Source organism: Pipistrellus kuhlii, unplaced genomic scaffold, assembly GCF_014108245.1.
Source record: "Pipistrellus kuhlii isolate mPipKuh1 unplaced genomic scaffold, mPipKuh1.p scaffold_m20_p_11, whole genome shotgun sequence".
NCBI lineage: Eukaryota > Metazoa > Chordata > Mammalia > Chiroptera > Vespertilionidae > Pipistrellus > Pipistrellus kuhlii.
The window spans coordinates 52,240,580-52,261,955 of NW_023425416.1; the positions used below are offsets into that span (position 1 = coordinate 52,240,580).

Genomic DNA, 21,376 nt, shown 5'->3' on the forward strand with positions numbered 1-21,376 from the left:
CTGTGCCTTATTGTCTCTCTTAAAAAAATAAATAAATAAATAAATAAATAAATAAAATATATATATATATATATTTTTTTTAATTGATTTTTTACAGAGAGGAAGGGAGCGGGATAGAGAGTTAGAAACATCCATCAGCTGCCTCCAGCACACCTCCCACTGGGATGTGCCCACAACCAAGGTACATGCCCTTGACCGAAATCAAACCTGGGACCTTTCAGTCTGCAGGCCGACACTCTATCCACTGAGCCAAACAGTCAGGGCACCTTATTGTCTCTTAATATGGTTGAGTTTGCTTTCCTCCCCGAGTCAGCTGCATTGTTTGCAACAGGGAGAGTAGTATCCACCTCGTAGAAGGGATTGTGAGGACTAGATGAGGTTTGATCCTGCAGTGAGCCTGGCACGTAGAGGACAGTGGGCCCTTTTCCAGCCGGCCCTTCTCACCACCACCATCTCGGTGGGAGTCATGGGAACCCTGAGCAGATACTGAAGTAATGCTGGTACTGACTGTAGTCTGTCAGTTCCAGACGGAACAGACGTGCCCTAACACTGTTGACGGTTACACGGAGGAGGCTTTGCTGGGCCCAGTGTGTTTGGGAATGCGAAGGCGGGTGTGGGAGGGGAGCGAGCTGTGATTGCCCCCGAGGACAGCTTCGGTGTAAAGGCCAGTCCAGCTCTTGGGGAGCAGGGAGAACTGATAAAAATAGTTGGTGACCTAGAACACGGTATCTTTTAAAGGGAGTTAGACGGCCTTGATCAGTTGTTTTAAGATACAGACGTTAATCATTAAAGCGAGGCCCCAGCTCCACTGCTAACAAGGGTACTGGGGCATGCGTTTGGCCTTGGATGGGGCGGTGTGTTCACACGCCCTGGGGAAGGACATCTTACTAGATGACGGGGAAGCAGTTTTTCCTTTAAGAGCATTTTATAAAAACCCAACTAATGACCAACAGTGAACACCAGTGTAAGCTATGATGATGTAGGTTTATCATCATCTATAATAATAAAAGGGCAATATGCTAATTAGACCCGCGTCATTCCGGAGGGAAGTCAGCCTGTCCCGGGTGCCGCAGCCGGGAAGGAAGGCCTACTCCTGCACCTTTCCGGCCTCTTGTTTGTAATAAACGTACCGCACTGGGAGTGTTCATCATGGAAAGTCATGCATATATGGGGGCAGGTGGTTCTATGGGAAAGCTATTTTCTTCTTAAGTTTAACCTAAAACTTCTCTTAAAGGTAGTTTATTAAAAATTATATAATTAACAAAGAGACTTGGACATCAGTTACCTTCAGTTTAACGATTTTATTAGAAAATAGTAAGATTTAGCTCTAACCAGTTTGGCTCAGTAGATAGAGCATCAGCCTTCAGACTCAAGGGTCCCAGGTTTGATACTGGTCAAGGGCTTGTACTGTGGTTGCGGGCACATCTCCAGTAGGGGCTGTGCAAGAGGCAGCTGATTGATGTTTCTCACTTTCTATTCCTCTCCCTTCCTCTCTGTAAAAAAAAATCAATAAAAGATATTTAGAAAATAGTAAGATTTATCCGAATATTAGGTGTGAAATGATGACTTTCCCTCATTGTGACGTCACGTTTTGCCCGGTAGGAAGGGCTGTTCGGAGGCGCCTGCAGCCGGTCCAGGCCGTGCCTAGGGCCCGCCCAGCAGGCTTTGTTTGTCTGCGGAGGAGGCGGGTGGGGTGATGTGGGCGGGGCTCTGGTGAGCTCAGGCTGTTTGTGTTGCTGCTGGAGGTGGAGGGCATCGCTTTCTGGCAGATGCGGTTCCCAGGTCACTTCCAACTCCTGCCGCTGTTTGCTTCCGCAGAGAGTCCTGTCGTGCACAACCAGGGAGCCAAGGCCAGACACCCAACACAGACAGACGACAGACAGACAGACAGACCGAGGACACTGGCCGCTGCGCCCGGCCGCCACCCCCTCCTCCCTGTGGCTTGCCCCTGGAGGATGAGCCCAGCCTTCAGGGCCATGGACGTGGAGCCCCGAGCCAAGGGCGTTTTGCTGGAGCCCTTCATCCATCAGGTCGGGGGGCACTCCTGTGTGCTCCGCTTCAACGAGACGACTCTGTGCAAGCCCCTGGTCCCGCGGGAGCACCAGTTCTACGAGACTCTCCCCGCCGAGATGCGCAGATTCACACCCCAGTACAAAGGTGAGCCCCCTGCTGCTAGGGGTCGCCAGTGCCTGCTGAGTTGTGAGGCCAGGCGAGGTGAGGCGCGGTGACCTCGGTGGCAGCCATACCCAGAGCCTTCACCCTCCCGCTCCCTGTTCCCTCCGCCGCCTCCTCCTCCTCTTGGCCCTCATCCCAGCACCTCACACCCTCAGTTTCAAGCCCTGGTAAGATTGCTCAATTGTCTTTGTTTTGTGGATTGATTGAGTTTATTTGGTTTTTGGTGACAGTGTAGTTGTGTTTTATGTTCAAGTGTCTCTCGGTCACAGTGACCCATAGTCTCCATGGAGGGCCAGCGGGGAAGACTGGGAGGATTTTTCCCAGAATGCTTGCTGCCGGCTTTCTGTCCAGAAAACCAGAAGCCCTGGTGATAGGTAGGCTCGGGGCAGGTTGAGTCAGATGGAATGCAGGAGTGGGAGGCTGTGCTGACGGGCTGAAGCCCAGGCTGTTACGGAATGTCCCTGAAATGGCCTGTCACAGCAACTTCTGATTCACACACGGTGACTCTGCCTTTCTCTAATGCATTTGGGGGCATCAGCAGCCGCCTGGCGTGTTCTTCCTGGGAGGCGGGTCTTTGTAAATAAGGAAGAGTCCCTTAAGGAAACTAATGTGGAATGTGTATTGTCTGATTAAACAAAAGACTCTGAACAACATGGGCTCTTCTGGGACTGCAGAAACACTCTGAAGGCAGCGCCGGGCACCTCTCTGTCTGAATATGCATGTGTGCTGGGGGAGGGGGGGCCCTCACTTGGTCCTTCTCTGTTGTTTTTTCCAGGACAAAGCCAAGGCCCTATGTTAGCTGGCCGCCCCTGCCCCTTCCCCCTGGTTCTCTGCCCATGGCCGCAGGGAGTGTGGCCCCTGAGTCGTGTCCCCCCCCCCCCCCCCCCCCGGGGCCACCTCAGAAGTGTCGTCTCTCTGAGCACGCTTTCCCCTGCAGCGGGCGGGCAGCAAGGACGCACACTGAGTGATCGTGGGCCAGAGGTCTGGGAGGAGAGTGGTCAGCCTGGCTGTCAGGCGCTCGTCGACACCTGCTGATGCTGCCGGGGGCAAGCCCCTCCTCAGAGACTGAGTACACGCAGGGGTTAGCGCCTGGAGGGGGAGCCGCTGGCCAGGCGCCCGTCTGTACCGCCCAGTCCTGCTGCCTTGTTTACTTTGTTCTTTGTGACCTGAGATCTCAGACAATAAAGTAACCTTTGAGGAAGACCAAGAGGCATGGGCCCCACCTGGAAGGGGGCTGCAAGAAGCCTCTGCTAGGGTGTCTCTTGTGCTGTGTGGTTTGTTTTGTTTGCGCCTTCATTTTGTTTTGCTTGCCCAGCCTTCCTTCCCTTGGACGCTCTTACCCTCAGGCAAACCTGTGTTCCCCACCAGGCTCTGCTATGGAGCCAGCCTGCGGCCGCTGAGTTTCTGTTTAGGGCATTAAAGATCCTCATAAAGAGCAAATGTGTTCACACCTCTCAGCGTTAGAGGATTACATAAAATTAATAAACGCTTTTGATGATGGAAAAATGTGTCTTGTAATTCTTTGGCTCTTGCCTTGCTGAGTGCATCAGAGAGGACGCCTCGCTGTGTCTGCTCCCTAACGCTTGTCGTGTGTGGTGTCATCTCTTCTAGTGTTCTGAGATTTGTTAGGTTTGCAGATGAGTTTGAGGCCTCTGGCAACATAGAGACTAAGGAACAGGGTAAGAGAAAACACAAATGTTCCAATCGTTATTTATAAGGTGTGTGGAATTAAAGTTCTCTCTGCTGCTGTGGAATGAACAGTCCTCTCTGCTCCCCCCCCCCCCCCCAGGTGTGGTATCTGTGTGCTTTGATGAAGATGAAGACAGGAACTTGTGCTTAATAGCATATCCAGTAAAAGGGGACCATGGAACTGTGGACAGTGTAGACAATTCAGACTGTGAACCAAAAAGCAAGCTGCTAAGGCGGACCACCAAAAAACATCATGTCCTAGAGACAGAGAAGAGCCCCAAGGACTGGGTGCGGCAGCACTGGAAGGAGGAGAAGACAAAGAGGTGGGTGTCAGCTGAGGGAACCGGACTGGGGCAGGGGGTGGGGGGAGAGGGAGGGAATCCTAGTTGCAGCTCAGTGCCCTGGACCTGAGGACGCACTTCACGCACTTAGTAGGTGCCTTGTCACTCAGTGGCCGTTTCCCTCCGGCATGCGTAGCTCCTTTGCCGTTGACTGGATTACAAGGTGGCGTCTGGATAAGTGGCTGTGGTGGCAGCTGTAGAAGGACTTCAGTCACCTTCCTCTGTGCCAGTCCCATGCTGCGTCCTGGGGGTGTGGCAGTGCTAAGAGCCATTGGTTCAGGTGGGTCCCTGACAGTGGGAGAGAAATGGTCTGCTGGGCATCCCCGAAACTTAGGAATGCACCTAGCCAGGGAGGGCCTTCCAAGTGCCACACCGGCAGAGCTTGTAAACATACCTGGTGAAGTCTGGCTTATCGCCGAGGCATTTCGGTTCCCATTTCCCCAGCCTCCAGCATTTGGAGTCCGGGAACTGGACGTACCAGGAACCACGTGGTATCCTTGAAGAAGGAGGCTGTGGAGGCTGCCTGTGGGGGAGTGGGGAGGCAAAGGCTGGTCCTGCGTCGTAGGTCCTCCTTCCTGTAGAGAAAGTGAGCTGGCCTCTTAATTTAATAAAAAGAAAAGTCACTTTTCCTGAGGTATAATATACATACAGTGACAGGTACGTGTTTTTTTGTTTGTTTGTTTGTTTTTTAAATATATTTTATTGATTTTTAACAGAGAGAAAGGGAGAGAGATAGAGAGCTAGAAACGTCGATGAGAGAGAAACATCGACCAGCTGCCTCTTGCACACCCCCTACCGGGAATGTGCCCGCAACCAAGGTACATGCCCTTGACCGGAATCGAACCTGGGACCTTTCAGTCCGCAGACCGACGCTCTACCACTGAGCCAAACTGGCTTCGGCCAGTGACGTGTACCTTTTTAAAGTGTCTGATATGTGCGCCATATCAAGACATCAAACTTCCCATCACTCTAGAAAGCTCCTTCGTGCTTCCTTTGGCCCTGAATTTGGGTAAGACAATGTGATTTATTGATTCTTTATCTCTTCATAGCCATAAGCTAGAAGAAGAGTTTGAGTGGCTGAAGAAATCTGAAGTCTTGTACTACAGTGTAGAGAAGAAGGGGAACGTAAGTTCCCAGCTTAAATACTACAACCCTTGGAGCATGAAGTGTCACCAGCAACAGTTACAGAGAATGAAGGAGAACGCCAAGCATCGGAACCAGTACAGTATCCTTCGTCTACGGGCATCTCTGCCTCGGTGGGGTGGGGGTGGGGAGGAGGTGTGAGCTGTCAGTCCTGGTTGTGCCAGGACACTACTGTGTGACGCTGTGGGCAGAGTCACTGCCCTCAGGCTGAGGGCTGCTCTGGGAATGCAGATGGGGGCAGTTTGAGAGGTTTGGGGGGATGAGCGCTTCTCAGTTAGGGACCAGTCTGCATCAGGAGGCCTTTGGCCTAGAGTGCAAGGCGCAGGTTCGTATTAGACTCCTCAGAAGCCCCAAACAGCTTCCCTGCCAAGGGCCAGGTGGGGCGGGCTGACCACCACGGCTCCAGGCCGGCCCGTGAAGAAAGCACAGGCCATTGTTATCTCCCTTCTTACCACCAGGCTAGGTGTTGATTCTTTAAAAATACGTGTTTATTGATTTCAGAGGAAGGGAGAAGGGGGGAGAGAGGAAAACATCAATGATGAGAGAATCATTGATCAGCTGCCTCCTGCATGCCCCCTCCTAGGGGCTAAGCCTGTAACCTGGGCGTGTGCCCTGACCATGACCTCCTGGTTCATGGGTCAAAGTTCAACCGCTGAGCCACGCCAGCTGGGCTCGATTTTTTTTGTTTTAATCTTATGGGGGGAAATTCCTCAGAATTGAGTGTGTGTGAAGAAAAAGAATTATGTTTCATTTACTTTTAACATTTTATTAGGGAATAATTTAAACATGTTAAAAATAATACATGTTGAACCTCTAAGTACCAGTTACCCGGTTCGGCAGGAAACCCACTGTCAGGACTGTCTGCCCAGCCCGACCGCGGACCTGCTTCGGAGGAAGGCTCGGGTGTGCACCCAGCATGCATCTCTAGGAGAGCAGGGCCTTCTAAAACATTATTACCATTGCCACTCCTTTGCAAAGGGGACAATAATTCCTCCCTATGAAACCCCTGGTTTCTGTCCAGTTTCCCCAATTGTCTCATGAGTAAGCTTGTATTGATAGTCTCCATGAATGGGGATCTAGATGAGGCTCACGTGTTGCTTTTGGTTGAAATGTTTAAGGTTTTCTGAATACCCTTTTTGTTTTTTCTTAGAAATTTCTTGCTGTTCAGTTGTCTGTTTCTTTTGTCTTGTCCTTAGATCTGCTTTTCTCATTGGGTGATTTTCTGATTTTGACATTCCTTCATTCATGAGCTGGAATCCTACTATAAAGAAAAACTTTTCCTCATTATATCCTGAAGTATAGTTTATATAGGAAAAGCAGATTAAATCCTCCCTTTATTAGATATGTACTTAATACATATCTAATACATATATGGAATAATGAGTTTCTTAACATCCTCCAAAGGTTTCCAGTGAGTTTTTTAGCATAAGTATGAATTTAAACATCTGACATGTCTCAGTTCATTGCAGTTGTCTTTATTGATGCTCAAATTATCATACCTTTGCCAGTTGGGAGACTTTTTTTTTTTTTTTAATATTTATTGATTTTTTACAGAGAGGAAGAGAGGGATAGAGAGTTAGAAACATCGATGAGAGAGAATCATCGATCAGCTACCTCTTGCACACCCCCTACTGGGGATGTGTCTGCAACCAAGGTACATGCCCTTGACCGGAATCAAACCTGGGACCTTTCAGTCTGCAGGCCAACGCTCTATCCACTGAGCCAAACCGGTCTCGGCGCGGGGGAGACTTTTAAAAGCAGCTCCTGAGTCACTGGGACACAGTCACAGTGGTCTGTCATGGCGGGCTTCTTTTCTGGTGTGGAACAAGTCCAGGCGTGTGTGTGCGGCTCCGGGTGTGAATGTAATCATTCCTCTGAGGCAGGGTTGCACGCCTTTGCAGTTAACGCTCCAAACAGTAAACATGTTAGGTCTTGCAGGCCACATGCTCTCGGTCACAACTCTGTCGTAGCACGATAGCAGCCATAGACAGTGAACGAATAGGTATGGCTGCACTCCAATAAAACTGTTTATGGGCACGAGATTTTATTTCATTTTCATGGTTCATGACGGAATTGTGTGTATGTGGAGTCATTGTTTCTAGACGTTTTTAGTATATGCAGCTGGGAAAGACACATCTATTTTCTTTAAATATATTTTTATTGATTTCAGAGAGAAATGGAGAGAGTGAAAGAGGGATATCAATGATGAGAGAGAACCGTTAACTGGCTGTCTCCTGCTCGCTCGCCCCACAGGGGAGTTAGCCCACAGCCTGTTAGCCCAGTTGTCAGCTTGGGCTCCGTGTTGGGGGATGGCAGGACTGGCGGCCCTCTGTCGTTTCCAGCTTCTCTGGGCACGGTGTGTGGCATTGTGCCCTGGGAGTGGAGTGGCCCTTGCAGAGCACCTGCTCTTTAGAGGTGTTTCCTTAACCACGCAGAATTCATCTTGCTGGAGAACCTCACTTCCCGCTATGAGGTACCGTGTGTCCTGGACCTCAAGATGGGGACACGCCAGCATGGTGACGATGCTTCCGAGGAGAAGGCAGCCAACCAGATCCGAAAATGCCAGCAGAGCACCTCTGCGGTCATTGGCGTGCGCCTGTGCGGCATGCAGGTGAGGGAGAGCTGGGGCATGGTGCGGGCTGGCCACGCGTCCGCCTCCTGCCGCGCCCCTACCTTGTCACAGTCCTATTTTTTCTCAAAAGATACCAGATTTGACTAAATCTTACACTTTCTGGTTGGAAAGAAAGCACGCACGTCCGGGTCATCCCCTTTGGGCTGGCCTGGCTGGCCGAGTCCAGCGTCTGGACAGGAGGACGGGCAAGGCCAGAGGATTAGGCCCTCTCCTCAAGCCCCATACAGGACGCGGAGCTGGGGCAGAGCCCGTGCAGAGGGCTGTAACCTGGGCACAGTGTCTCCTGTGACCCAGCCAGTTAGAGAGTATGATTGGCCCAGGGCTGCTGTTACCACAGCCACGCCCAGGGCCCGGCTCCGAGGCGGCTTCCGCCTGACCTGCCGGTCTCCCTCCACAGGTGTACCAGGCGGGCAGTGGGCAGCTCATGTTCATGAACAAGTACCATGGGCGGAAGCTGTCGGTGCAGGGCTTCAAGGAGGCGCTTTTCCAGTTCTTCCACAACGGGCGGTACCTGCGGCGCGAGCTGCTGGGCCCGGTGCTCAAGAAGCTGGCGGAGCTCAAGGCCGTGCTGGAGCGGCAGGAGTCCTACCGCTTCTACTCCAGCTCCCTGCTCATCATCTACGACGGCAAGGAGTGGCCCGAGGTGGCCCTGGACTCGGATGCGGAGGACTTGGAGGACCTGTCTGAGGAGTCGGCCGACGAGTCCGCGGGGGCCTATGCCTTCAAGCCCCTCGGCGCCAGCTCCGTGGACGTGCGCATGATTGACTTTGCACACACCACCTGCAGGCTGTACGGCGAGGACAGCGTCGTGCACGAGGGCCAGGACGCCGGCTACATCTTCGGGCTCCAGAGCCTGATAGACATTGTCACAGAGATCACCGAGGAGAGCGGGGAGTGAGCTGGCCGCCTGCACTGCCCTGACCCTGTGCCGGGCACAGCTGTGCTGTGTCGGAGGAAGCCAGTGTGGCCAGCGGGTGGCCTCTGCAGCCTGGAGCTGACGCACAGAGGCCCACGTCCCCGCCTGAGCCAGCCACCGCGCTCCGTCTTTATTTATTTTACCTGTTTCTTCAACATTCCATGTTCGATGATGCAGATACCTCTTCCCTGAGTGTAAATGTCCTAATACAAAGCCTTTTGTTAATTGTACACAGTGCTGCTGTCATTTTTTTTTATTGAATTTATTGGGGTGACATTGGTTAATAAAATCATATAGATTCAGATACACTGTCTATAACATCATCATCTGTATGTTGTGTGTTTTTACCGCCCCCAGTCGAGTCTCCATCACCATTTACCCCCTTCACCTTCTAACCCCCCCTAACCGCCCTCCTCCCCCGTCTTTCTTGTCAGAGGCAGGCAGCCATCTTCCTTCCGACCCTCAGAAGCCGCCTCACCTACTGGCCCCTCCATGGTGCTTAAAGTCACCACAGCCTCTTGGCTTGGTCTTCAGTCCCCTCACCTAGGCCCCTGAGGTGACCCCCAAAGGACCCCAACACGTGAAACCTCAGCCCATGGCTCTGGGGTCCGTCACCGAGTGTCCCAGCACCTCCTCTGGGAAGAATGACACTGGACTCCTGCCGGTCCTGCCCTGCCCTCGAGCAGCTTAAGCCAAGCCTGGCAGCAGCTCATTGGCTGGGCATTGTGATGTCAGAGGACCTGGAACCAGTATCGGGCTGCTCCAGGCTCTGGCTGTGGCAGCAATGGCTCTGTGGCAGCGGGGTCCCAGAGATGGCTGTGCCATGAGGGGTGTCCTGTCACCACAGTATTCATCCGAGCCCCGGCAACCGTGCCGTCCTGTCCTTCGCCGGGAGAACGCCCCGTGCCCGGTGCTCTGGGCTTCTGGGAGGAGGTGTGTGTGGCAGGAGGTTTTGAACTACAGAACCAGACACCGGGGAGCGGGGCTCGGCCTGGTGCCAGGAGCACAGGTCTGTGCCATTTAGCAAATCCCCCTCTCCTGGCCCCGGCGTGTCCTCTGAGGCCCAGCACGCCTACGTCCACCGTAGCCACATAGGCCCCCTGCACACTCTGGTTGGGTCGGCCCCCAACCCCGCTCCTGGCTCCCAGTGGGGAATGAGATGGGAGGTCCCCAGAGGCCCCTCCTTCAGACCCTCTGACGGACAGTGAGTGGTCAAACAGCCCTAAGGCTACGCGGCTATGCACCTGCTCAGCCTCAGCGTGACACCTAGAGGCAGCAGTGGGAGCTGGGAGGGCCTGTGCTGTGGAGGAGGGAGCGTGTCCCAGGCAGAGGAAACAGACCACACCATGTCAGGGCCCTGCCCTGGGGCTCAGTGGTTAGATGGCTGCCCAGGCACCCAAGGGTCAAAGGGTCGCAGGTTCTGTTTCTGGTCAGGGACCTACCTGGGCCATGGTTCCCTCCCGACCTCGGGTTGGGGTTCACGTGAGAGGCAACCAGTCGAGATGCCTCTTTCACATCCATGCTTCTCTCTCTCCTTCCCTCCCTCTCTCCCTTCCACTCTCTGAAAAGGGAAAAAATGCCCTCGTGAGGATTAAGAAAAAATACAGTGTGAGAGAGGAAGGGGAAAGCTGCTGAGGGAGGAAGTGGGGTGTGTAGCAGGATGGGAGGGTTTGGGACGGGTGATGGCCCAGCATGGTTTCTGTTTTTATTGTTTATTTTTAAAGTAATATACTTTTATTGATCTTTAGAGAGAAAGAAAGGGAGAGAGAGAAACGTTGATGATGAGAATCATGGATGGGCTGCCTCCTGCATGGCCCCTTCTGGGGATGGAGCCGCACCCTGGGCCTGGGCCCTGACCAGGAATCGAACCGGACCTCCTGGCTCCTGGGTCGATGCTCAGCGGCTGACCCACACCAGCCGGGCTGGTTTGTGTCCAAGGCTCCTCCTCGCTCTCGTCCCCCACGGCCCCCCGGCGGCGGCGCCCGGGGAGCCACTCCGAGAGGCCGGGAGCCGCGGGTCCGAGCGGAGCGGCTCAGCGGAGGCACCGTCCGGCGATGAGATCGGGACCACTCCTCCGGGCGGCCGTCGGCGGGGGCTCCCGGGGGCCAAAGCGCTCGGGCTGAGCGGGGAGGGGCTCTGGGCGGGGAGGGGCGCGGGGAGCCGGCGAGGGGACGCGGGCTCGGCCGCTGGGCCGCCAGGGGGCGCCGGCGGGCGTGGCCCCGGGGCGGGCGGCGCGGCGCGGCGCGGCGTGCGCGCTCCCGCCGGTGTCACGGGGCCCGCGCGCTCGCGGCCTGGGTCCCGGTTCCGCAGCCGCCGCCTCGCCCGGCCCGGCCCGGCCCGGCGGCCCCATGTACCGCGCGCTGTACGCCTTCCGCTCGGCGGAGCCCAACGCGCTGGCGTTCGCGGCGGGCGAGACGTTCGTGGTGCTGGAGCGCAGCAGCGCGCACTGGTGGCTGGCGGCGCGGGCGCGCAGCGGGGAGACCGGCTACGTGCCGCCCGCCTACCTGCGCCGCCTGCAGGTGAGTGCGCCCCGGCCCGGCCCGACCGGCCTCCCGCCGGCCTCCACCGGCCCCGGCCCTGCCTCCCGCCGCTCCCCACCGGCCGGGGCGGCCTCCGGGGAGAGGGCGATGGCGAACCTGACCCAGACCCCAAACCCACGGGCACCGGGACCCCAGACCCACGCTCACCTCCACGGACCCAAGACCCAGCACACCCGACTCCGGGACTGAGACCCTTTGGGGCCCCGGACCCTGGGACCCGCTGAGCCCGATTCCAGCCCCACCGGGCCTGGCTAGTTCTCCAGATCCCCGACTCCAGACTCTCCATCTCCCCGTCCCCCTGGGTCCCCAGGAGCCCACACTCCCCCTCCCACCCTCAGGCCCCCAAGTGGAGCCCCTGAGACCCCACCTGCTTCCCCGACCCCCATGTCCCACCGCCGCTCACACCCTGGAGACCCAGAGCCATGACCCCCCATCCCCGGTGACCCCAAAGCCTGAGACCTCAGCGTCTTCACCGTCTCCTCAGCCACCCCAGGCCTGCCTCGGGCCACCCGCCCTCCCTCCACTTTGAACCACCGGCCCCCGCCCCCCAAGCCTCAGGCCCTGCCTCCCGGACTCTCCATCCCTCCTGAGCCCAGCCTGGGGGGCTGCTGACCACGGCCCCGTTCCCCTCCTGTGTCCCCAGGGAGAGCCTTGCTCTTGGGGTGCAGCTGGTCCTCTCTGACCCAGGGCAGGGCGGCCTGCAGCCTCCGGCTCGCCCCGGCCACCCTAATCCCTCCCTTAGAGGCATCGTGGCCCAGCCCAGCCAGGACGGAAATAACGGGATAAATTTGGAGATGCCGTCTGGCTGCACCAGAGGGAAGGGCCCAGCCCGACCCTCCGCCTGACCGTCCAGCGGCACCTGCAGTGGCAGAGAGAGTGGGACGGCGGGGGTGAATGGCGGAGAGAGTGGGACGGCGGGGGTGGATGGCAGAGAGGGTGGGACGGCGGAGAGAGTGGGACGGCGGGGGTGGATGGCTGAGAGAGTGGGACGGCGGGGGTCGGACGGCGGAGAGGGTGGGACGGCGGGGGTCGGACGGCGGAGAGAGTGGGATGGTGGGGCGGACGCCCGGGGTGGATGGCAGAGAGGGGGGACGGCGGGGTGGATGGCAGAGAGGGTGGGACGGCGGAGAGAGTGGGACGGCGGGGGTCGGACGGCGGAGAGAGTGGGACGGCGGGGTGGATGGCAGAGAGGGTGGGACGGCGGAGAGAGTGGGACGGGGTGGATGGCAGAGGGGGGGGGATGGTGGGGCGGACGCCCGGGGTGGATGGCGGTGGGGCTGCTGGGGCCGCACCGGCTCTCGGGGCGAGCGCTCTTGGCCTTGGAGGACCGTCCTGCCTCTTGTCTGGCCCTGTGAGCCCGCCCCACCCGGGGCAGTAGGGCTGGGAGCTTGGGGCGTCGGGGAGGCTCCCGTCTTCTCTGCTCAGCCCCCTGCCTCAGTTTCCCCGTGTGTCTCCTCCTCCGGCCCTCAGTCTGGCTGCCTCCGGCGGCCTGTCTCCCCGCCCCCGTGCCCCGCCTCCTCTCAGTGTCTTTCTGATCCTGTGTGTGTGCCCCTGTTCCCCCTCTGCCGTTCCCTGGGTGGCTGTGCTGAATGCGTCCCTCTGTCTGTCCAAACCTGCCGTGTAGTGATGCGGCCTCAGTTCGGAGGCTCCTGGTGGCCTGATGGACATGTGTGCCGGGAGCCGGGGGCGGGAGGGGCCAGTCCTGCAGCTGCCCCCTGCGCCCGCCCCGGCCAGGCAGCTGACTCCGGGCAGGGCCAGGCCTCTCATGATTATGTCCGTCCTTCGCCACAAACAGAACTGCTGCTCCCGGGTGTGCGCATGTGTGTGCGCGCGTGTGTGCGTGCTCGTGTGCATATGTGTGTGCATGTGTGCGCGCGCGTGTGTGCGTGCGTGCGTGCGTGTGTGCGTGCTCGTGTGCATATGTGTGTGCGCGCGTGTGCGTGTGAGAAAGGTTCCTGGAACAGCTCGGGGAGATGGGACTGGGAGCCGGGTGGGAGGGGGAGAAGGCGGGGAGGGAGGGGTGATCCCGTGGCCCGTGGTCGCTGCCAGGGCCTGCAGGTCTCCATGGAGACAGGGCTGCACTGGGGTGTGACCTTGGTTTTGTGAAGGGTCAGCAGGACCAGGGTGACTTGTTCAAGGAGCCTGAGCCGGAGTCCCCCCGGGGAGGGACCAGGCGTGTCCCCGGCCTCTGCTGGGGTCCCCGGGCTGTGTTTTTGCCCAGGCTCCGGGCTTTCATGGACATCTTAGCGGGAAAACCTCCGTGGGGTGGACACTGAGGGGACCCCCGTGCCACGCCCAGCTCCCTGGGGTGCAGCTTGAGGACCCGTTTCTATGCTCTGGCTCCGGCGGCAGAGGTGCCGCTCTGTCCCGGCTCCATCCAGGCTGGGCCTGCGGTCAGTGCCCTTCAGTGGCCCCTGGTCTAATCGCCGGCCCCTCCCCCCCCCCAGGGCGTGGAGCAGGATGCCCTGCAGGCCATTGACCGGGCCATCGAGGCCGTACACAACGCGGCCATGCGGGAAGGGGGCAAGTACAGCCTGGAGCAGCGCGGGGTCCTGCAGTGAGTGGCGCCCCCGGGTACAGGGGAGGGGGGGGTGCTGGGACGGAGCTGGGGGTGGAGATGCCGGAGCGGGAAGGTCCTGGCTGGGGGGGCAGCACCCCACAGGGCGCGTGTGAAGACGGGGAGCTGTGGAGTGACCCCCAGGCCCCGTTCCTCGGCAGGAAGCTGATCCACCACCGGAAGGAGGCCTTGTCCCGCAGGGGCCCCTCGGCCTCCAGCCCTGCAGCCATGCCCCCGTCCACCAGTGACCACTACCTGGACGCCGCCGCCCGGCAGCCCAACGGGGTGTGTCGCACTGGGCTCGAGCGGCAGCACAGCCTGCCCAGCTCCGAGTTCCTGGGGGCCGACGGAGGCCTCTACCAGGTGGCGGGAGGCAGCCTGGGGGGGAGGCAGCCTGGGGGGCCCTAAGGACTCTGCCGGAGGCTTGAAGGCCCACGGGGCGAGCAGGGCCCCGTCCTCACACCTCGGTGCCCCCCCAGATCCCGTCCCAGCCTCGCCGCGCAGCGCCGGCCACGCCGCCTCCACCCGTGAAACGCCGGGACCGGGACCGGGAGGCCCTGGCGTCTGCGGGGAGCGGTGAGAGGCAGGGGTGGGGGAGCGTGGGCCAGGGAGCTAGAATGGCTGCTCTGCTGGGTCAGGCTGTTGGGGGCTCTGGGCTGGCGGGTAGGGCCCCGGGGGGGCTGGCACAGCGTCCCCTCTGCCCGCAGGCAGCCGCCCCGCCACGGCCTCCGCAGGCAGCTCCGTGTCCGGCGGCTCCTCCGTCAGCAGCACCTCCCTGGACACGCTCTACACCGGCTCCAGCTCCCCCGAGCCGGGCGCCAGCTGCTCCCCCACGCCCCCGCCCGTGCCCCGCCGCGGCCCGCACACCGCCGTGTCCCCTGCACAGCCGCCGCCCTCCCAGGGGCCCCTCCCCGAGCCCCCTGCCGAGGCGGGGCCCGGCGCGGCCCCCGCGGCCCCCGCAGAGCTGGAGGCGCTGGGCGCGCTGAGCCTGGGCGCCGGCGAGGAGAAGGCGGCGGCCGAGCCGGCCGTGCCCCGCACCATCGGGGCGGAGCTGATGGAGCTGGTGCGGAGGAACACGGGCCTGAGCCACGAGCTGTGCCGGGTGGCCATCGGCGTGGTGGTGGGCCACATCCAGGCCTCCGTGCCAGCCAGCTCGCCCATCATGGAGCAGGTCCTCCTCTCGCTGGTGGAAGGCAAGGTGAGGGCGGGCCACCCTGCTGCTCCCGCCCGCCCCCTCCCGCTGGTGCCCGCCTGTCCTGGGCAGGCGCCGGGTGAGCTCTGGCTGGGGCCTCCGCTCAGCTGGGCGCTGCGGACAGCGGGGCTGAGCCCTGAGGAGACGGGAGGAAGGGGGTTCCCCAGGGCTCCCTGCACAGGCCTGGAGGCAGGGCGGCTGGGACAGGAGTGAGCACAGGGGTGTGGGAGGCGGCGGCCCGGCGGGGACAGGTGAGACGGGGGGTGTGTGTGTGTGTGGCCAGGGCTCTGGCTGCGGGAGGCGTGCACGCAGGGCAGGGTAGGGCTGCCTGCTGGCCTGGGCGGTGGAGAGAAGGGGCTGGCTCAGACGTGAGGAGGTGCAGGGACACCCCCCGGGGGGGCACGGCCAGGGAGCAGGATTGGCAGCGGCGAGCCCAGTCCGCACTGTGGGGCCTCCCGGGGCTCTGGGGGCTCGGGGTCAGGTCGGGGGGGGGGCAGTGGCCTAAGAGCGTGTGTGCCGGCAGGTGGATGTGCTTGGCCGGCAGGGCCCACGGGGAGCGGCAGGGCCCACGGGGAGCGTAGAACTGGGGGCGGGGCCTCAGGTTTATCCAGGTCTGAGATGAGGGGCAGGTTGTTGGAAAACACGGCACACAGGAGTTTCTTGTTTTTATATCTTTTTATTGGTTTTAGAGGACGGGAAAGGGAAAGACAGAGAAATATCAGGGAGGAGAGAGAATCTTGTTCATCCTCATCCAAGGACATTTTCCCATTGGTCTTCTAGAGAAAGAGCAAGAGAGAGGGAAAACCCTGGCCGGTTTGGCTCAGTGGATGGAGCATCGGCCTGCGGACTGAAAGGTCCAGGTTTGATTCTGGCCAAGGGCACATGCCCAAATTACAGGCTCGGTCCCCGGTGCGGGGCATGCAGGAGGCAGCTGATTAATGATTCTCATCATTGATGTTCTCTCCCTCCTCCCTTCCTCTCTGGAATCAATAAAAATAAAAAGAGAGGGAAAGACAGAAACATCGATGTGAGAGAAACACATCGATTGGTTGCCTCCTGCATGGGCCCTGACCAGGGCCTGGGCTGGGGAGGAGCCTGCAACCCAGGTGCATGTCCTTGACCAGAATCGAACCCGGGACCCTCTGGTCTGCCGGCCAACACCCTGTCCACTGAGCCAAACCTACTGGCCCCCACATCAGTGTCCGTGCAGAAGCCTGTGCCCGGGGTTATCCAGACTGGGGGCGAGGGGGCGGGAACCCGGAGAGGGCGGAGAGCTGGCGGTGCCGGCCGTGCTGTGGAGGGAGCAGGCCTTGGTGGGGGGGTGGCGGGCGGGCGCGCGGGACCCGGGTCCGGCCCCCTCGCAGGCCCTAGGAGCTGCTCTCCCCCAGGACCTGAGCTCGGCGCTGCCCTCGGGGCAGGTCTGCCATGACCAGCAGCGGCTGGAGGTGATCTTCGCGGACCTGGCGCAGCGGAAGGACGACGCCCAGCAGCGCAGCTGGGCCCTGTACGAGGACGAGGGCGTCATCCGCTGCTACCTGGACGAGCTGCTGCGCATCCTGGTGCGGGGTGGGCCCCAGCCGCCGGCCCCCGCGTCCCCCTCCGCGTCCCCTCTCCTCACCTGCCCGCGGGGCTCGCAGGGAGACCTCACACGCCCTCCCCCGCAGACGGACGCGGACCCTGAAGTCTGCAAGAAGATGTGCAAGAGGAACCAGTTTGAGTCCGTGCTGGCCTTGGTGGCCTACTACCAGATGGTGCGAGGGCGGGGCGGGCCTGGGGCGGGCCTGGCAGGGTGGGGCCCGAGGGGCGGGACCTGACGGGTGGGCGGGGCCTGGGGAGGGCGGGGCCTGGGGGCTCCGGCGCTGAGCGCGCAGGTCCCTGCCAGGAGCACCGGGCATCCCTGCGGCTGCTGCTCCTCAAGTGCTTCGGCGCCATGTGCAGCCTGGACGCGGCCATCATCTCCACCCTCGTGCTGTCCGTGCTGCCCGTGGAGCTGGCGCGGGACATGCAGACGGACACGCAGGGTGAGGGAGGGGCGCTCCCTGCCATGGGGGTGGGTTCGTGCCGCCTGCGGGCCTCTGACGGCCGCCTTGTCCCCCCCAGACCAGCAGAAGCTGTGCTACTCCGCCCTCGTCCTGGCCATGGTCCTCTCCATGGGCGAGGCCGTGCCCTGCGCCCACTACGGTACGGGAGCCCGCCGGCCGGACTGGACCGGGCTGGGGCTGGGGGCTGGGGCTGAGGCCCGGACCGGGCTGGGGCTGGGGCTGAGGCTGAGGCCCGGACCGGGCTGGGGGCTGGGGCTGGGGCTGGGGCTGAGGCTGAGGCCCGGACCGGGCTGGGGGCTGGGGCTGGGGGCTGGGGCTGAGGCCCGGACCGGGCTGGGGGCTGGGGCTGGGGCTGGGGCTGGGGGCTGGGGGCCGGGCCCGCGGCGGCCTGCAGGGGGTCCCCCGGAGGGGCTCTCATTGGGGAGCGGGCGGCGGCCGCACGTGCTGTGTCCCCCGCAGAGCACCTGGGCACGCCCTTCGCCCAGTTCCTGCTGAGCGTCGTGGAGGACGGGCTGCCCTCGGACGCGGCGGAGCAGCTGCCGGACCTCTGCACCAACCTGCTGCTGGCGCTCAACCTGCACCTGCCAGGTGGGGCCGGGGGCCGGCGGGGGGCCCGCCAGCCTCGCCCGCCTAACCCTAACTCTCCCCCCTCCCCTGCACACACCCCTGCCTCCCCCTCCCCGCAGCCCCCGAGCAGAACGTGGTCATGGCCGCCCTGGGCAAGCACGCCAACGTCAAGGTCTTCTCCGAGAAGCTGCTCCTGCTCCTCAACAGAGGGGGTGAGGCCCCGGGGTGCGCGGACCGGGGCGGTCACTCCGGGGACTGGGCCTGACCCCCCTCCCCGCCCCCAGACGACCCCGTGCGCATCTTCACGCACCAGCCGGCGCCGCCGCACGCGGTGCTCAAGTTCCTGCAGGACGTGTTCGCCAGCCCCGCCACGGCCAACATCTTCTACCACACCGACATGATGGCGCTCATCGACATCACCGTGCGCCACATCGCCGACCTGTCGCCCGGAGACAAGGTGCCGGGCCGGGGCCAAGGGGGGAGTGACCACCGCTGGCGGGAAGCGCTGGGACCTGGAGGCACGAGGCCGGCGCCCCGGGGTGGGGGGCAGGGGCGTGGGGTGGGGGAAGCGGGAGCCTGGAGCCCTGAGGGGTGGGGGCGGGGGTGGGAGTGGGAGTGGGGGTGCAGGCCGTGCGCCTCCCAGGAGGGGCCTCCAGGAGCGCTGGGAGTGCCGGAGGGGCCGGGCTGGGCACCAGGGCGGGGGTGGAGTGTGGAGGGTTGTTTTTATGTTTGAATCCTCAGCCGAGGACATGTTCTTACTGACTTTAGAGAGAGGCAGAAGGAGAGAGCGACAGGAAGAGAGAGAGGAACATTGATGAGAAAGAGAAACATGGATTGGTTGCCTCCTGTAGGCCCCACCCCGCCCAGGGATTGAACCCCCAACGTGGATGTGTGCCCTGCCCCGAACCCGCAGCGCAGGGATGAGCTCCAGCCACCTGCGCCGTGGGCCGGGGCCTGGGCGGGCTGTCTGAGCGCTGACTGCACGGAGGGGAGGGCTCAGCCCGCTGCTACCTCCTGTGGCTGCCAGGACCCTGCTCGGCTCCCCTCCCCCTCTGGGCACCACGTCCCACCCTCTCGGTGAATTTCGGGGTCTCCCCGGTGCTTCTTGCCACCGCTCTGAGCCAGAACTGCTGCAGGCAGCCGCCTCCCGGGGCTTTCTGTCTCGGGTGATTCACTCTACGCAGGCCAGCTCTGCCAAGTGCATTCTGGGAGCCTCCCTGTGTCCCAGCCCGGGGTCCATGCGGCGGCCCGGGGACCCTGAGCTTCACCTGCTCCCCCCGCAGCTGCGCATGGAGTACCTCTCCCTGATGCTCGCCGTGGTCCGCTCCACGCCCTACCTGCAGCACCGCCACCGGCTGCCGGACCTGCAGGCCACGCTGCGGCGCATCCTGGCGGAGGAGGACGCCTCGCCCCAGTGCCAGATGGACCGCATGATTGTCCGGGAGATGTGCAAGGAGTTCCCGGCGCTGGGCGAGGCCCCCAGCTAGCGCCGCCCTCCCCGCCCTTCCCTGCCGCCCTGGCCAGCGATGGGGACTTGGGGCTTGGCCCAAGAATGTTTTGCTCGGAGGAGGGAGTCAAGGGGTGCGGAGGCGGAAGGATCCTGAGCAGGGCCCGCCCCCGCCCCCTGGCGTAGGGCTGATGCGAGGGGCCAAGTGCAGGACTGGGGACCACGCTCTGGGAACAATGCCGGGGCCGAGGGAATGTGTGTGAGCTGAGGCCCCTCCGCGTCCCGGCTGCCTCTTCAGCATGTCCCCCTCCCCCGCTCCGTGCACACACGCACAGGCACACGCACACTCGGAGTCCTGCTGCTGCTTCAGGCTGGGCCGGGGCCCCATCCCCAGCCTGCCTGGTCTGTGTCCTGGGGGAGAGGGGAGACCCCCGCTAGCTCTGTCTTTTGCCTTAGCTTTGCAATAAGTGCCGCTCATGTGCTTCCCCTCTCCAGCCCCCCAGGGGTCAGTCCCCTCCCCCACACCCTCAGGGGCCTAGATCAAGATGCTGCTTCGAAAGCAGAACTTGGGAGACCGGTGCTTGAGCCTCAGCATGGGGCGATGGCGCCGAGAAAGCCTGTGACAGATTCTGTTTTCTCTGTAAACACGCAGACTGAAAAGCCATGTGAGCTTCCTGTGTGCTGCTGCTCACCTTTGGAAATAAACTGCCTCTGGAAACAGGCTTCTTTGTATGATCCTGGGGTGGGAGGAGGGTGGCGGGGCCCTGGGGCTTGTCCTGCCCTCTCCAGCCCTCAGGTGAGGACCCGGACAGCCTGTCCGCCGAGGCCCGGAGCCCCTGTCCAGCCTTGCTTCACGGAGCTCCCTCCTCGGGGCCACAGGTCCTGGCAGGTGCTGCCCCGCAGGCTTCGCTTCAAATGTCCCTGTGAACGCAGACCTTTTCCTCCCTGTCGGAACCCTGCCCCGGCCTGGGCCCTGCCCGGCTCCGTGTTCCTGTCTCTTTGGTCAGGAGGCCAGGCGAGATGCCGCATTTCTCGGCTTCGGCAGAAGTTTGGGAATTATGGTGGGATAGAGAGTATCTGAGCAAACAGGGGGTTCGGTTTGCACTCTCCTGTGGGCTCCCACGTTTAAAAAACTCCCACTGTACGGGGAGGAGATTCCAGGAACTCAGTGCCAGACTCCAACCAGTCAGTGGTTTTCATTTTTTTTCCTTTTTTTAACCCAAGATGATTTTAAAAAATTTATTTCAGAGAGAGAGGGAAAAACATGAATGATGAGAGTCATGGCTGCCTCCCGCACGTATCCCCCCCCCAGTGGGAATCAAGCCCACAACCCAGGCAGGTGTCTGTGACCAGAACTGAACTTGGGACTCTACCGCCCACAGGCCGGCGCTCTGCCCACGGAGCCATGCCAGCCGGGGCTGCCCCAGGCCATTTCTATCAGGTGACCCCACACATTCAGACTCATCCCTGACATTGTGACTTCCGGTCACGACCTTTAAGTTCTCATTGGGATGAAAAAGGCAGAGACGCGGGGAGGGGAGGGTCCCTGGTTCGGGTCCCCAGGAAGGCGAGGCCAGAGCACCGGACCGGAGCTCCTGGAGCCGCCCTGGTCACCCAGAGTCAGTGGCCGGCTCCCAGCCGCTCCTTCTCCCGGGAGCGGAGTCGGAGGCCGCGATTTTCTTCCTGAAACTCCGACCTGGGCGGCCGTGCCCTCCGGACGGAGCCGGGAGGCGGGAGCACCGAGGCCGCTGCCAGTTGTCCTGGGGACTCTGCCGTGTTTGTAGGGGAGGCAGACGCCCTGGGGGACCCAGACCTGCATGGGCCGAAGCTCCGGCCGCAGGGCGTCCGCAGGTGCAGGGACCGGGCAAAGCGCCTCTGGGCTCACCCGCCTCGGGCCCAGCGGGCGGCGCTCGGAGGAGGAGCCCCCGGAAGCCCCGCCTCCCGGAAGCGAAGGTGTCGAGAGGCCAACCAGCGCGCCGTCTGATTGGTTGGTGGTGATGTCATAGTTACAGTTGGGAGGGCGCGAGGCCTTAGTCCGGGGCTCTCCGCTGGGTCCCAACGGGAGCCGCACCCCGGGGTGTTCTGGGCCCCAGAGCGACCCCGCCTGGGTCCGGGGGCGCCCCCCCCTCTGCCCG

The 21,376-nt window shown here is 61.3% G+C and overlaps 2 protein-coding genes across 3 annotated transcripts; both read left to right on the plus strand.

Moving 5' to 3' along the window:
* The first annotated feature begins 1,709 nt into the window (after window positions 1-1,709).
* IP6K2 (inositol hexakisphosphate kinase 2) lies at window positions 1,710-9,126 on the plus strand. 2 transcript variants are annotated; one of them, XM_036432344.2, is made up of 6 exons: window positions 1,710-2,157; window positions 2,310-2,342; window positions 3,965-4,187; window positions 5,255-5,430; window positions 7,784-7,959; window positions 8,378-9,126. In XM_036432344.2, exons 1-6 carry the CDS (start codon window positions 1,770-1,772, stop codon window positions 8,876-8,878), a joined length of 1,497 nt encoding a protein of 498 aa, XP_036288237.1. In that variant the 5' UTR covers window positions 1,710-1,769; the 3' UTR covers window positions 8,879-9,126. The 2 variants fall into 2 exon arrangements, with proteins under 2 accessions (XP_036288237.1, XP_036288236.2); XM_036432343.2 differs by lacking the exon at window positions 2,310-2,342 and having other exon boundaries at window positions 1,711-2,157.
* A 2,024-nt stretch (window positions 9,127-11,150) lies between these two features.
* On the plus strand, window positions 11,151-19,963 carry NCKIPSD (NCK interacting protein with SH3 domain). Its single transcript, XM_036432337.2, has 13 exons — window positions 11,151-11,415; window positions 13,884-13,993; window positions 14,155-14,356; window positions 14,473-14,569; window positions 14,701-15,191; window positions 16,574-16,744; window positions 16,850-16,936; window positions 17,068-17,206; window positions 17,286-17,366; window positions 17,687-17,815; window positions 17,914-18,006; window positions 18,079-18,251; window positions 19,078-19,963. Exons 1-13 carry the CDS (start codon window positions 11,245-11,247, stop codon window positions 19,279-19,281), a joined length of 2,148 nt encoding a protein of 715 aa, XP_036288230.1. The 5' UTR covers window positions 11,151-11,244; the 3' UTR covers window positions 19,282-19,963.
* The last annotated feature ends 1,413 nt before the right edge of the window (window positions 19,964-21,376 follow it).

Coding starts and splice junctions, on each gene's coding strand:
- IP6K2 (XM_036432344.2), top strand. CDS start 1,770: ATGCGGTTCCCAGGTCACTTCCAACTCCTGCCGCTGTTTGCTTCCGCA. Junction 5,431..7,783: donor CAAGCATCGGAACCAGTACA/GTATCCTTCGTC, acceptor TTAACCACGCAG/AATTCATCTTGCTGGAGAAC. Junction 7,960..8,377: donor TGCGCCTGTGCGGCATGCAG/GTGAGGGAGAGC, acceptor CTCCCTCCACAG/GTGTACCAGGCGGGCAGTGG.
- NCKIPSD (XM_036432337.2), top strand. CDS start 11,245: ATGTACCGCGCGCTGTACGCCTTCCGCTCGGCGGAGCCCAACGCGCTG. Junction 14,357..14,472: donor CCGACGGAGGCCTCTACCAG/GTGGCGGGAGGC, acceptor GTGCCCCCCCAG/ATCCCGTCCCAGCCTCGCCG. Junction 17,207..17,285: donor CATGCAGACGGACACGCAGG/GTGAGGGAGGGG, acceptor TGTCCCCCCCAG/ACCAGCAGAAGCTGTGCTAC.